Source organism: Cuculus canorus, chromosome 6, assembly GCF_017976375.1.
Source record: "Cuculus canorus isolate bCucCan1 chromosome 6, bCucCan1.pri, whole genome shotgun sequence".
NCBI classification, from domain to species: domain Eukaryota; kingdom Metazoa; phylum Chordata; class Aves; order Cuculiformes; family Cuculidae; genus Cuculus; species Cuculus canorus.
The window spans coordinates 29,055,803-29,071,467 of record NC_071406.1 but is presented as its reverse complement, the minus strand read 5'-3'; the positions used below and the strand labels follow the sequence as shown (position 1 = coordinate 29,071,467).

Here is a 15,665-nt window from a genome sequence, read left to right as displayed (position 1 = left end):
TGCATTTCAGCTTCTCGTAGCTTTGCTGTGGTTGGCAATGTGAGTTAATGTTTTAAATGACCCATCTGCCTGTGTCAGGCATGCAGAGTGTACCGACACCCACCTGTCAGCGAGTGATGCTGGGCAAAGCTGCTTTTCCTGCAATCAGCGCTCTGCAGGTTCCTTGTATTGGCAAGGAGAAGGAAAGGTTGGCTGCTGCTCTCCTCTCTCCTCAAAGGCTGCGTTCAGACCGCGCAGCACCAGAGCCACACAGCAGTACATTATCGTAGTGCACACGGTAATGCAAAGTCACTCAAGTGATCTCAATCCTGGTAAATTTTTTTTGTTTCTGTGCTCCCGATGTTGCAGCCTCAGGAGGTTTGTGCCATGCAGGGTGTGAGTACGACTTGGGCAGTAATTGCCCTCCAGTTCTGAGACAGCAGGGCAGGTGGCTGAGGAGCAGGGGTTTTAAAGCAAGGAAGACGGGCTACAAAGAGCACTGGGCACCATGTCCTCTTGGCAGGAGGTGCTAGTCGCCTTCACGTGCCTCCCAGGGAATGACTGAATATGTGGCTTAATTTGCTCATTGGTGGAAGCGGAATACTCTTTACTATAGATACAGCAGTTGTCAGGAGATTGCTGAGATATTACAGGCAAATAGTTTAGTGATTTTTAAAAGCAGGTTGTTTAACTGCAGTCTCTCTTGTGCACTGCTGTTAGCATATCTAATAAAACATCAACATGGCTAGTGTTGGAAAACTTGACATATTTGGGGTTTGTAGACTTTTGTTCTACAAAATCCAAGTTATGTGTGCTGCTCCTTACACAGCAGGTTACCTGTGCTTCCATTCAGACAGTGCAATTCCTTATATGTACATTATTGAAAAAAAGAAAAATAAAGAAAAATAAATGGAATGTTTAATACAAATAGGCAAGATATTTAATACAGCTTCAGGGCTTGGGAAACCTATGGACTTATGGTCTGCTGTATTTAAAACTGAACATTGTATTATCTTTGTAGTTATTGGTGGGAAGGCTGGCCTTGGCATTATTTCTTATATTTTTATTATGCTTTGTGGAGAGGTTACATTTGGGGCCAGCTTTCACTGTAAGTAGCTAGTGACTCCTATAGCTGGTAACTTGTGCTGGTTTTGGAAGTGGTACTCTTCATAAGGATGTATATTGCCTTTTCCTAGTTCCTACCTTACAGCATCAGCTGGGAAATAACATCCTAAATCTCAGGAGGCTATGGTGTGCCCTTTCTCCTTTTGTTAACCTAATTCATCCCTCCTTCAACTCAGTGTAAACAGTGATTTAAAGATTTGGGAGGAGTAATTTAATTGTGGAGTGAACAGTATTTCTGTAGCACGGTTTCACATGATTTGCAGTTCATTTCAAATAATCCCGTCTTCTCTCTTCCAGCTGTGCTAAAACGCAGAAATAAAGAATGAGAGGGGATTTGGCCTTCTCACTTCAGAAGCAGGAGTATCTTTTCTAGCGGGAACAAAATTCCTGTAATTTATTGAGATTACAGTAGCTCTTTGCAAGTGGAGGTAGAACAGGGCACTGTCATGAAAAACATGGAATGTGAATGAGTAATACCAGTAAAATTCAACTTTATTTATCTGTATTTTAAAAAGCACATAACTTGATAGATGTGCTTCTGATAATTTTCTTTTACGTAATTTTAACCGTTCTGGCTAAGTATGAAACAAACGGGAGTAATACTTTACACTGGAGTTCTGTACCTTGGGATAGTACAGTGGGATTGGATTTGCAGTGTTTCCTCTTCTAATGTTGTGCTTTGGCGCTTGCCTAATCACTTGCTTCTTGCCAAAAAGAAAACAGCAAGCAAACAGAAAAATATTACCAGGGAAGAAACTTGGTAATCAATTTCTAGACTTAAAAAACTATGTAAACTATATTACCCTACAGTGAAAATGTGTACCCACTGTACTTTGGGTAAGCAAGCAGTTATCTCATACGCTCAAATTCAATGGCGTTGATGAAGTTTGGCTCAGCTATAAGCAGAGATGGTTGGATTTCTCTCTGCTCTATCTTCATCTGTACTTGGTAACAGAGTAAGTTTTCAGATGGACAAAATAGCTGTCAGATCACAGAGGGGAAGATCTGCTTAAGAAGGGTTGGGAGGAGAGCCTAGCTAAAGTGGTCGCTGTATTTTTCAGGTATCAAAGCAAGCCAAAGAGTTCCTGGAATACGTTTATGAGGAGCCGTTGATTGATATCCAGCAGGAAAATCCCATGTTGTACAATCACGTTGAACCTCTGGCAACTGTTGTCCGCCTGAGACAGCAGCTAAAATCTCTCCGAGCCTATTTGTTCAGCTGCAGAGCAGCAGTAGCGGAAGATCTACGTAGAAGGTAAGAACCACAGACACCACAGAGCACAAGGACACAGTTTCTTTGTAGTGTTGATTTTCTTTTTTTTTTCCTCCTTGCAGTCCAGTTCTGAAGGTATGACCCATGTAGAAAGATGTTGTGGTTGTATCTGTCTTCCCTGGGCAGCTGGGTTATCTGCAGATAAAGAAAATGGTTTAAAAGGTCTGAATGTCTGAAGTTGTTCTTGACAGCTATTAGCCCAGGAGTCATGCATTGTGGTGAACATCATCTACTGCTCCTCGGTCTTCCTGGCTGTGCATGAGTGTTTTCAGTCAAGCATAATACCTCATGCTCCCTGCCGTGGCGTCGCAGTGTTAGCCACTGTTGGGACCTTTGAAATGCCTCACGGTATGGCAAAGCACGAGAGAGGCCAGAGTCAACCCTGTCCAGCACTTCTGCTCTCTTCTGTGATATGATCTTGCGCAAAGGCGGAGGCCAGATGTAGTCCCCGGGCACATGACCCAGCAGGTGATTTATGTAACACCAGAGCAGTTGTGCTCTTGCTCAGCCACTATCTTTTCCATCCATGACATGGCTATGGTGAGTGTTTTGTTTATTGTAAAACACATAGTCACCACACAGAAGAAGGTGTTTTGTATTGAGTCTTTGTGGTGGAAACAGTAGTTTTATAAAACTTCATTTTAGAAGTGCTGTATTTTTGTCCATTCAGCTGTTGCTGCATTTTCCTAACAAGCTAAAAATAAACAATATTCTTAAAACCATCAGGCCACAGTTGTGACCTTAAAAAAGCCAAGTTACTTCTGTTGTGGATCTCTGAAAGAGAAGGGGAGACATCTCTGCCTGTGCCATACTGTGAGGTGAGTGACTTTAGGGATGTGCAGCTGACGTGGTGGTAAACGCGTTTGTGTACCCCAAGTTTGTAAGTGTGACAAGACTGCGAATAAGAAAGCCACTGCTTCGAAATTATGATCTGCCAAAAGGCAAAAAAAGCATATGACATTAGTGGCTATATTTTGAGCATGGTGTTTCAGGGGTGAGTGATCTGAATTCTCTGTGAGGGAGAGGAGGCCATACTAGTGCCTTTTTCCTAGGTAAGGAGTGAGGTGATCTGCTATTAGGTACATCGCCTCTGTCTTTGCTTTGATGGACTACTGAGAACATCTAAGAGATGGATATAGCAACAGGTTTCTGGAGAGTACTACTAAGTTCTTGAGTCAGCCCCGCTATGTATTAACGTGTGTTTATGTCTTACTGCTCAGTTCCTGTTACTTGATAGGGCAGCTTACAGCATTTTAGAAATTAGGATGATTTTTATTTTTTTTTTTAATTCTAGAGGGTGGTATTATCTTGCAGAACTGTTTTGCTATTCAGCTGTAATAACTTTCCTTTACCATCCTCTTCAACTGCAATAGAACTAAAAGAAGAATAAGGTATGTGGAGGCTGCCGTTCACAAAAAGTGGAAGAAAAGAAATTATGCTGTCTGATTAATGCTGAAGAAAAGAATGCCCTGATTAAAATAGACAGGAGGAGGCATGAGGCTGAATGGGCTGGGGTAAGAGACTGAAAGACAAGAGATCAAAGGAGGCCTAAGCAGAGGAATGAATGGACTAGGGACAAAAGGATGAGGGAAAGCCAGGAGAAGGAGGAGATTCAAAGAGGGAAGGGATCTCAAGAAATTAAGAGTTAATGAAGAAACCAGGACAAAGAGGGAGTCCAAAAACCTGCCTCGAAAAAGGAGAGATGACAAGTGGTGAGGAAATGGAGGCGAGAGAATGGACAAATACTATCATAGAAATATGTGCATGGTCTTTTCTTGGGGCAGAAACCTCCCTGTATCAACATGAAACACCCAGCGTGGTAGAAGGGGAAACTAGGAAATACTGCAGATGCTCCCTTTTCTTATCTGAGTTCCTTCACACTGTCTCCAATTAAAGCTCTCTGTGGTAGAGAAGAGGATCCCAGACCAAAGAAGGGTTTGCTTTTATACTGGGGAAGCATCTCCGGTTTGGTAGGACTTGTTAAAAGTACTGTAAAAGCCTTTGAAGGAGTGTACAAAACACTTGTTAGTGTCCAGCTCCTTCTTGGGCTGTGAAATCTCTGTTGGGATGGGTTTGGTGCTCAGCTGGTCCCTCAGATCTCCTGTAAGAGATTCGCAGAGATGGGAAGGAAGAAAAGTTCTTTTCCCAGAAGGAGTTATTCCTTGCTCAAAACTGGTCCCAATGGCTTTGCTTTTTGCGTGTAGTATCACAATGTGCAGATATTTGCTATCAATACGGTGGCTTTATAGAGCACAACTGAAGAGTAAATGAAGGAAATATGTGATTTACATTTCTCTTTGGCCCACCACGTGGGCGAGCTGCAAGAATAGGAGGAGTTTAAACAATATGATGAAACAGCATTCCTAAATTTAGTGCTGTTTCCTAGTTAGAAATGAAAGGCTGGGGGAGACAATCCAGTTATCTGTCCTGCTCTGAAAACATTCTTTTTCTGCTTGGTCTTCACCTTAGCATGTGAATGACTATTAATCACAAGCAAGTGAACACAGCGTCTTGAAGACCTGTCAGACCCATATAAACAGACTGAAACAAACTGTTACCATTGCTGTCTAAGGAGAACAGACTGATTAATTGTATTGGCATCTTGCTGCTTTTAGGACACTGATAGACCCTGCCTTATTAGGGAAAAGCAGATCACTTTGAGGTTCCTTTTATTAATACTATTTGCATTATCATCATCTTTAAATGTATACCTTGCTCTTGAACCCAGATTGCATAATGAAGATGGCAATGAAGCTGGAAACTCTTGGTGTCCTCTGGGAAGACAAAACTGTTTACAGTGCTTACAAGTCACTTTTCCTGAAGAATTCCAGATGGCTATAAACCAGGTCAGCTCAGGATCCAGTTGGCCTAAATGTGGAAATGTTATTTGTAATGCTTGGTGTGCCTAATTAGGTACTTTGGGAACTTTGAAACTTGGCATCTAGCTAAGAACCCGGGGCTGAACCACATTGTGAACTTTGAAGAAGCAAGTAGAAAGAAGGGAAGAAAAGAAAGAAGGAAAGGAAGCAGAAGAAATCCTGAAACTAGCTGGAAGGCTCACAACAAAAGTGGTCTTCATCGGTTATAAGGATTTGTTCTCACCTATTGCTCCACTGAATTCAAAGCTCTTTATGTATTCTGCAAGGGAAAAAAATAAAAGACTGACTGGGAAGAGAAATAAGGCCCTCCAACGGTGTATATCAGCAGTGTTCCTCTGAGAGTAGCTGAGACTCTGAGTCTGTTGCTGAGCTCCCTGTTTTACAAGCGACATTATTATGCCTGGCTGGCTGTGGCTGTCACCTTAGTGTTGCAACAGATATAATTTGCCTAAAATGTCTTTACTCAACAAGTTCTCGCTTGTTTTGGTTGCTTTGCTTGTGTGGATGCTGTTCAGGCAGAAAAATACAAGCCTGAAACCTAGAGCCAACAGAGAATTAGTACAAGTGGAGCCGTACAGATCCTACCACCACCTGTAGATTGTGGAATGAGGAGTGATGAATGAATGGCGCAGGCAGGCAAGATGGAGTCGATAAAACTGATAGCTGGGAAAGAGCAAGAATGTCCAGACCCATTAAATAATGAGGATATATTGTGAAGCCGTGCTGAATGATGCAAGTTTTATTCTGGTTTTACTTTCTTCCTTTTATCTCTACACATAAGACACACTAACAGCATGTCCATATACCACAGTCTCTTTTCCTCTGTCTTGTCATACTTGAAGGCTCTTCAGGTCAAGGAGCTGTCAGAATGATTTTTGGGAAGTCTTGAGGCACCTCCACGTCTGCTGTAGGTTGGGCTAACCCAGGTCAGCCTTGGAGCTCTCTTTGGGCTTTCTGCTCTCTCAGCTATACACTTAAACTTGCAGTTCAGGCGTTGCTAGCCCAGATGTTTTAGACAGATGGCAGTGACACAAGGTAAACCTTTTGTAGCACATGCCCTTATACCTTAGTGCCCCTTGCAGTGCCCTTGATCTTTGAGTAAGTCTTCTGAATGGTGGTGAGAAACTGTATGGAAACATTTCCCTCTGTTACTCATCTCTGATACCATTTGTCTGTCAGGTCTAGAACAGCAATACATCACTTTTACGTAGCAAAATTCTAGTGCTGGATATTACCTGGTGTCTTACAGGAAGACCAAATTAGAGCTTGTTGTTGCAGCAGGAGGTTAAAGGTACCCCTCCAGTGCTGCAGACGTGTGGTCCTGGCTGAGCCTGCTGGTCTGTCAGCACGGTGCGAAACAAGCTCAAATTCAGTTATGCTGAACAATAGAGTCCTGTCACTTCCTACAGTGAGGCCTTAGACATATCACTTCTGACACAGGAGTAGATTACTTTCAAAATATTTGTGTGGCAATTGGGGAACCTGTCTAAACACATCACAGGAATCCTGATTGATCTTATGCAATCACTATACCACCAAATACCTCACGTATGTGAAGATGGGGCTATGTCATCTTTTAGACCAAGGACAACAGAAGGTCATTAAGTCATGTCTAGACTGTTAAAGGGGACTCTTTTCTCCGTTCTTGGCAATGGGTAGGCCGTTTGGAGTATGGAAAAGCCCAGAGCAGGAGAACAAACACACAACTTGTGAAAGCAGATACTGCAAAAAGAAAGTTTGAGCAGGAAAGGAATGGAAGGATATGGTTTCATAGAACTACTCTCAGGGATCTCAGTTAACAGCAAGAACAACGGAAGAAGAAAATCTGTTGCACGGCTGATTGGAAGGAGAGCAAGAGAGAAACTCATTCAAAGAGAATATGTGGATATCCTGAGAGAATCCAGTGTTAACACCAGAGTGAGAAAATAAAAGCAGAGACATATGCACAACCCACTTGTTGTTTTATATAGATACTGCATCCATGTAGGCATTACAGTAGCTGAAAGAAAGTATGCCGGCTGATGGAGCTCTTACAAACCGACTGCCTCTTTGCTTCAGCGCTTGTCTTTTTGAAGAGGTAACTGTGCATGCAGGGTCCCTACAAGTTAACATCTTCATAAGTATTTGGCTAGAAGTGTGGGGGATGGAGTTAATCTGGACTTGTATCTTTTGTTTCAGCTAAGGGTACTAAACAGAGCTGGAGCAAACAAGATGTGTGTGCGAGCAGCCAGAGTGGCAGGGCAGTGCTGCTGTCTGCTCAAGACCAGGGAAGGTTAAAAGCACAAGACAGTGCTCTACTGTGGTAAGGATCCAGCCAAGGAGCATGGCAAGGTGTATATGCTAAGTTTTCCAGAGGACACATGGGTCTTTCAGTTCGTGTTACCAGTCTAGGGGCACACCACCTTGTCAAATAGATCAGTCATATTAGACATCTTTCTAATTGGTGGTTTTCATTCAGCTTTTGAGACTAAATTGCTGTAAAAAAACATAATGATTTAAAAAGAAGTTCCTATTAGTTGTGGACGTTCAATATGACTTGTGCTATTTTTATCCTTATGTTTTTTTATCAGAACTTCCAGCAGCAAACTCCAAGGGTTCAGAAGTGCCTGATGAAAACAGAGAGCATTTTCTTATTTTTCATTTCCAGTTAATTTGGTGATCTAAGCTATTTTGATTTCAAAATGAAACTATGTGCCTCTAATTCACTGCATCTCGCTTTTAGTAACAGTGGTATTTGATTCCTGAATTTGATCTGTAGTAATTCTTGTCTTTCACAATGTTGCCATAACCTTGTTCAACTAACCACAGAGGGAGAGAGTTAGTGTACTGCGTTTTAATTGAAGATTTATGTACTGGTTCAGGATTGCTGATGAATGATAAAAGTAACTGTTTTAACATAGGGATGCTCACGGGGAATTTCATAACAACGTGAAAAAATACCTTACCTGAACGTGCTTGCTCATAAATCTAACTTAAGTGTGGGCTGAAGGTATTTAGGAGTGGCTGCTCCCAGAACATAGCCAGGAGTGTGAAATGGTTCACAAATGTTTTTTTAGACAAACCCATAGAATTAGAAAAAAATCATTAGTATTGTATAATACCACAATAATTAAATAAATAAGTCGTTATTTGTTTTATTTTAAATTCTTTCATTTATTATTACCTTTTGGCTTTCAAATCCCAGGTTTTCCTGGGCCTCGCTTCCCTGAGTAACTTTTTTGGCTGGAAGGTTAGAGTTCTCTTTTCCCAACATACTACCAGGAGCTGGGATTTTCCAGGAAATATGAAATCAAATGCCTGAATAAAACTATAAGAATTTGCAGCACTGGAAAAAAAATCCTGCCTTTTCCCATCATCTCTGATGCTTTTCTCTACCTTAAATTTACGGATTCCATGTCAAATTAATTGCAAGAGAAGACCTAGCAAGAGATATTATTTACGCAGCCACGTATATCTGGGATAACTGGCGATTCGATGATACTCCCCTGTACTTTTTAAATCAAATGGTAGCTCTGAACCATTTGAGCTCCTGCCAGTGAGATCAGAGTGCACACGGTGGCTGCTGCATCTGGGGGTGAGGCTGCCTGTGGGGCTGCAGAGGTTCTCTTGCCCCTCATCTGGGGTGGAAAGATCCACAGGAACAGCTGTCATCAGCATGTGCCTGCCTGTCAGCTGCTTTAGCTTGCAGTGTGCGCTGGTAGCCTGAAAGTAAATTGGCAGTGGTGTAAGTTGCATTGCCAGGGTATGAATTGTGTCGGCTGAGGAAATGGACTTGGTCCCTGCGGTGCTGTGCCAGCTGTGGGTGTAGCAGCTTCCTGCGAAGGGGTGGAGAGGACATCTGAATGTGGCTGCGTGCTAGACTGGTGCATCTGCGTCTCCTCTGAGTCAGAGCTCAGTCATACAGTTCCCAACCTGGTCAAACAAGATGCTCCTGGCTGGCGTGTGAAATCGTGGTGCCAGCTTCCTCTTCCCCCTCCCATCCTAGGTTTCAACAGGCTTTTTGGTACCAAAGAGACTTGGTTGTGCCTACCTCCTAGCTAACTTGATTTCTTTCCATTGCGCTGTAAAAAGAAGAGTTCGCTCTGCTTATCACGTTTGTACTTTGGTTCTACTGTCAGGCTTGGGCAGATTAATTGCTTGTAGCTTTAGCAGAGCTGTCAGGGTATTTAACCCGTTGGAGAAAAATTACCTAAGGTGATGATAAACAAGCTTTAAACGCAGGGCAATTACTTTGTGCTAACAAAGCACCATGACTATACACTTTGTCCAAATGCAAAAAGCAAAGTCTTATCTGTGGTTCTGTTTGCAGGAGGACACTAACAGATAACCTTTGTTTGTGCAAATACTTACCTGATAAGATCATCCAAAAGGGAACAGATGAAATTTCTGGTTCTGTCTTGCCTGAAGGTTGTGCTTCAGATTACAAAGTATCAAACAAAAAATAATAACAATAATGACAAACTGAGAATGCTCAATTCTTTCTTTTAGTTGGACCAAAAGTCTCTGATGGTGGATTTCTTTCCTGCTTGCATTGATTGTTTTTATTTCTAGGACATGACAATAAAGCAATTTAGAGACCTTTAACCAGTAGGACTTTGTATTTCATTGTTTGCAGGAACTGGCAAAGCTAGAGGGCTGGTTAGCATTGAACTTGGTTTGTTCATTGCAGGCTTAACCCTGACCGGTAGCAAGGGTTTACAGCCCAGCAATCCTGTGACTCACAACTGTTCTGTTTTGCATCAGTGGTGAAACTGGTCCGGGAGTTTCCAAACTGTGAAAGCTTAGGAGTTGCTTTTAGTGGGACGTGCACTCGATACCATTTGCCTCTCAGGGGTCACAGGTCACATTCTGAAGCAGCAGAGGTTTGGGTTTTTATTGTGATGAGTCTTAACATGTGTTTGACCTCTGTCTAGCTCATTCCAGTTTCTTTCTGTGTTAAGATTTGACTGAAAGGACGCTGTTTATTGAATGCTTTTAATTGACCAACTTTAAAAAAAAAAGTCTAGTTTGTTGTAGTGCATCAATCAAAAGGTTTACAAAACTGACGTCTTTTATTTTGTTTTCAAATAACTTATCAGTGATATCCCATTTGGTGTTTGTAAGGGCCTTTATATTAAGGGAAATATAAAATACAAGCACGTGTTTTGATCTTTTTGGATTGAGGCCCTATATTGACCCAAGCATGTTCAAAGTTCCATCTCGTGCAGAAAGTAAATATGTATTTTGTGGTGAAATACTTCTAAGTGCAGTTATCTTAGCCTGTTCTGTGGTCTGTGCCAGATTTTTAGACATGAATGTCATTTTAGGTTGATTTGGATGCCATGTAGTACTTGGGATGCTGATGCAATGGTGTTTTGTTTGTGTGAGCCCATCTCACCTGTTGTATACTGACTTCAACTTCCTTTGGCCAGTTTCAGTTGCTGTTGACAGCGGGATGGAGATGGCAGACGTTAAGTTCCTACTACTTACATGAGAGGCAGTGTCCTGGTCAGAAGCAAGACGCTCTGAATTAGTCCTGTGTGTCCCCTACTGACAAAGATTTTACATCAACCATCCCCTCATTAGGCTCAGGGAACCTGTGCAGACAGGCAAGCCCTTGGAAACCAGCCATCCTTCATTTTCTTGTGCAATGGACTACTTAGGCGGTGTGGATTTCCTGCCCCGACTGATTTGCTTGTGTTTTATGATGAGGTTTAAGTGTGTTTGAGTTTGATATTCTGGTGCCTCTTGCGCTCTTGTTCCCCACTTGCTAGAGGCTGACAAAACTGGCAATAAACAAACGTGGTTTTGGGAAGTGGCTTCACTAGTTATATTCAGGTAGATGTTGAGGTTTGGTTTTTCTTTCCAAATTGGACTCATAGAAGTTTTCTGGAGGAGATTTTAATTGCAGATGTGCAGCACAGCAAGATGTGTTTTGAAGCAGCCACTCAACTCACCGTGTGGTGGGGGCACAGCGTTTATATTTTAGATGATCAGAGACTGAGCTGTCTACTTTTAGGTCATTTCAGTGGTTTCACACTCATGGAGCTGTGTGCTCTCCACCTTTGGTGACGTGGGCAGGTGCTGAAGGAGTGTTTGTATTGGGAACCATTCAGGAACTTGTCTGGTTGCTTCATGAGACATTTTGTAAATGCTGTTGTATCTGCAAGCTTGAGCTGTTTTTCTGTGGCCCACCACAACCAAATTGTGATTTTTTTTCAGGTCGATAGAAGGACTGAAAATCTGAAGCTGGACCAGCCTTACTTACTGAGGGTTTTTTAATGCCTCAGTTTCCATAGCAATGGAAATAAGCACTCCACTCACTTGAGTGCTGGGTATGTGCGTGTGTGTTTTTCATAAGACTGGGAGGGCAGTGCCTACTTCTTTTCCTGGAAATAGATTTGGAAGGGAGGAGGAATGTTGGATGATGGTTCTGCAGAGCTGCTGCTGTAAACTAACGTATCTTAGGGAGGTGAACAGGTACAAGGAGGAGATGACTGTCACCAGGGCCTGTGCTGACCCTGACAAAAGGAGTCCCTTGATCATGAGTTTGTTTTCATTTGCATGCTTTTTATTAGGAGTTAGCACTTGCAGGAAATAAAATGCAGTCCTTGAAGGCAGGGGAACGTGATGTTAGTCATCGATATTAGTCGTTCACAATTTCTGCCTTATGGGCTATTCAGGTTATTTCCTGCAAAAGGAAATCTTTCATTAGCTAATTATTTTCCTAGGCAGCACTGTAAGGGCATCAGCAAATAATACAGTTCCTGGCAAAGCTACCACACTGTTTAGTGCCTGCCTGTGTGATCAGGGGAGGGAGAATGATGGGAAAATTTTAATGAAAGAAATTTTGTCACAGCTGAAAAGTACTAATGGCTTTAAAATGCTGTTCGGAGTTCACTCCTTAGCAATCAATTTTAATGAATCTTCTCTATGAGTACCAATATTATATGTTGTCTGGTATCTGGATTTTGACTGTTTTCTAGTGCTCTTTGACATTGTGCCAAATTCATTATGAAGGTGTGATGCAGCAGAGCCACTGAAACATGTTCATTTCTAATAGGAGTGGTGGTATAAGGGGGAAAAGGCAGTATCTCGGTGAGACTGCAGCTGAGAATTAGGTGGGTAGAGTGGACGTGCTTGGTGAGCCAGAAGGAGCAAGGGCACAGTCCTACTTCCGAAGAGTGCTGTAAGATTGGCAGTGCCCAGTTATCAGTGCCTTGCTTGCGGGACTTTTCCCCCTCCCACCCCAAAAAGTAGAAAAGGAATATGTGGCTTTGTACACCTCACCTTAACAGCAGTGAAACGTCCCTCCAAGACAGTTTTGAAAGCATCAGTTTAAGGTAATTGTTTAAGACGCCTAATGGAGTAGAATGAACTGAGGTGCTTCCATTATTTCTTAGATTCGGTGTTCTGTCGAAGATTGCTGTTGGTACCGTTATCCCTGCTAATCTGTGCTTTAGCTAATGGTGTTGTGGCAGCTTCTACAATCTCTTCTTGGAGTTCCCGTGTACTTTCTCATTAGTCTCATATCATGATCATGTAAATTCATATCATGATCACGTAAGTTCATATCAGTATCACTGGCTTTCTGCACGTGTCCAGTGGTCTTTCTGTTCACTGCCATTCAGTTCTACTATTACAAACCAGTCTTTGCCAGAGCTTTGTTCATGCATTTAATAATATCAAGAATTTTTTTTCTGTATTGCCTTAAAACTACATGGTTGTAACGTAGGAACTGAGTTCGCAGTTACTTCTCTAAGCAACATGTAGTGTAAAGTAGTTGCACCTCTTGAGTTATTTGGTTGCATATTTTGCAACTGATGTGATTCTCCACTCTGTGCGATACCTTAGTGTGGTGTTTTATTTGTCCTGTGTGGATGGAAAATAGAGCTGGTTGGCTGGTTGTTTCTCTATGTGTGGCCACAAAGACAGGCATTTTCATTAGATGCACTTTTTCTCTTCCTGACATCTTTAAGGCAAATACATAGATTTTCATAAACTTCCTTGCTAATATCTACTTACCTTTACAAGGACCATTTTTCTTTGTATTGTTGCTTTAACGTAGTTTTTTGTTTTACTGCAAGTCACTCTATTTAGGCCATCTCTGTTCAAGTTTCTGTAATTTAGCTTTACTGAACAAGCCAGTGCATAATCGATGGTCTTGCCTGAAATCTTGGTTTCTGTATGGAAGGTGTGGGCTTCTCGAATCAGTCATTATAAAGTATATATGAATACATCTATTTCTGTATGCAGAAGGGAATCAATATAAATTTCTGAAAGAATATGTATGTTGGAAGAAAGGTGTCTGCATGACCTTTTTCCCAATGTAGTTGTTTCAGTTGCAAACCCATAAATCAATCACATCTGAAATTAACTTTTACAGCTTTCTAGCAGACCAAGAATCTTGTACTGAAAACCATAAGAAATACTTTCAATGTGTAGTTTGAGTTATTTGTTTTACTGGGTGAATTGTTTAAAGAAACACCTGTGCTCAGGATGAGCTCTCAACGGCTGTAAATGTTCTGGTACATGGTTACCTGGCAGTTGGAGAATGACACGGGCACAGCTTTCCTTCTGATTGTTGAACTGTTATGCCCATGAGGAATGCTGTAAAAGTAGCTTATGCTTAAAGGGTGACATAATTCCGGTTTCTGACAAACTCACTCTAGCATCCTTGTTCTGCAGTCTCTTGGTGGGGAGAGGAGACTTTTATGTTTCCCAGTCAAATAGGACATGACATAAATCCACTTTTCTCTTTTCCAGGATCTTTCCCAGAGAGTATCTTCTCCAGCAAATCCATCTTTATTCTCTTGCAGACCTTCAGCAGGTAGGTTTCTTCAACTAATTCCACCAGTTACACCTCAAGCCTATTCTCATCTTCAGTACTAACTGTACATTTCCCCCTTCTAGCTAATTGTAGCATAAATAGCTTTACTTCCAAGCCATCTCTATGGTTTATAGTTTAATATAAAAATGAGTTAACGGAGGCATTGGTTAGGGATGAGAGATAAAACCTAGAGCATCAATGTTGAAATGGGGCTGGAAAGCGGCTGTGAAAGAAGACTAGTCTGCAAGGAGAACTTTGCTGTGAGAAATTCTTCATCTTATCTATGAATGCTCATCTAAGCCTCAGCCTACAGGTGACAAGTAGTAGTTATTTCTTTGCTTGAAAGAATAGTTATTCAAGAATTTATGAGTTTGTACAGTGCCTGGTGCAACATGCTTAGTTACAAAGTCCGCTAGGCATTACCACAAGAGAGGGAAAAAAAATTGCAAAAGCCTCAGCAGGCCTGCTACACAAAGTTAAACTGTGCAGCGTTTCTGTGACAGCTGTGACTACAGAAGAGGTTATGCACCAGCAAAATTTGTCTTTGCAGTGATATTGATTGAACTAAGGAAGCACACGTACAGCTGCCTGAACAAGACTTTTGTTGCATATCAGAATAAATAAGAAGAATTAGGCAAAAGAGAGTTGAAGAGATGGTAGATTGTCTAAGATTGTCTAAGGGGAATGTGCTGCAGCGCTCAGATGGGCAATGGAGGATTCAATGGAGTCGGATGCACTAGCCGACCAGGGTACATCTGTGTTCACACACTAATGTCATTGCTAGTGATATGTGAAACGCTATTTTAAGCTTCTTCCACTGTTTCCCTTGTCTAGTGGTGCCTTTTCTGCAGGATAACAGGTAGCATTGTCAGTTCTGGACGTTCAGCTGACACTTTAAGTTGAGAGAGTTCAGATGCCCCTCAGAGCTGGAGACTACACAAGTACGGGAAGCGTGGCTTTTGTTGACTGGTGAAGTCACAGAGTAGAAATTATAACATATATAAAATCATTGGAGTCACTGGAGGTCTAAAACTGCTTCCATATCTTTTCAGCGTGTTCTACTATCTCATCTGTAATAATCAAACCATGAAAAAGCAAGCTACTTAACTCCAGAGCTGCAGTCTCCCTGGTGGGCCTGCCTATTAGCCCCAAGTGCTTTGTAAGCTGCTTAATCAGTTCCTAACATTGGTAGTAGATGTTTTAGAAGCAATCAGCAGTTTATCAAGCACCCTGTGGGAGGGAGGGAGGGTAGAAGTCACAATTCATCCATTGATTTAGCAGTTCCCTTTAGCATGTTTCTTTGTGTTTGTGTTTGCAAGACACCTTCTCTTCCCCTGAGGGCCCCAGCTGCAAACTTATCATATTTAGGGGCAATATAATTTGATTACTGTTTCTGCTGGGTTAAATTGCATTTACCTTTTAATCTAGCTATATCCTTGTTGTCAGCCTAGAGAAGGTTTTCCACATTATAGAGGCTCCAAGTTTGAAATTGGATTGCCGGCTTCTGTCAAAGTGGAACCAGAGCGGAAAGGGGGAGGAGAGCCCCATTAAGGAAATGAATCCAGCAGCTGGAGAAACACTAATACCCTCATAGCCTCTG

At 41.9% G+C, this 15,665-nt stretch overlaps 1 protein-coding gene across 6 annotated transcripts in view; it reads left to right on the top strand.

The window, feature by feature from the left end:
* Positions 1–15,665, top strand: part of PLEKHM3 (pleckstrin homology domain containing M3) — a 127,684-nt gene that overhangs the window by 39,506 nt on the left and 72,513 nt on the right. For 5 of the 6 annotated variants that reach the window (XR_008450557.1, XM_054070674.1, XM_054070673.1 and 2 more), the window contains exons 6-7: positions 2,166–2,359; positions 14,002–14,065. Coding sequence is in view for 4 of the 6 variants with exons in the window: in XM_054070674.1 (XP_053926649.1) it covers positions 2,166–2,359; positions 14,002–14,065 (258 nt within the window). In the remaining 2 variants the exon portion in view is untranslated. The remainder of the gene's footprint in view (positions 1–2,165; positions 2,360–14,001; positions 14,066–15,665) is intronic. The other variant, XR_008450558.1, reaches the window with a different exon arrangement.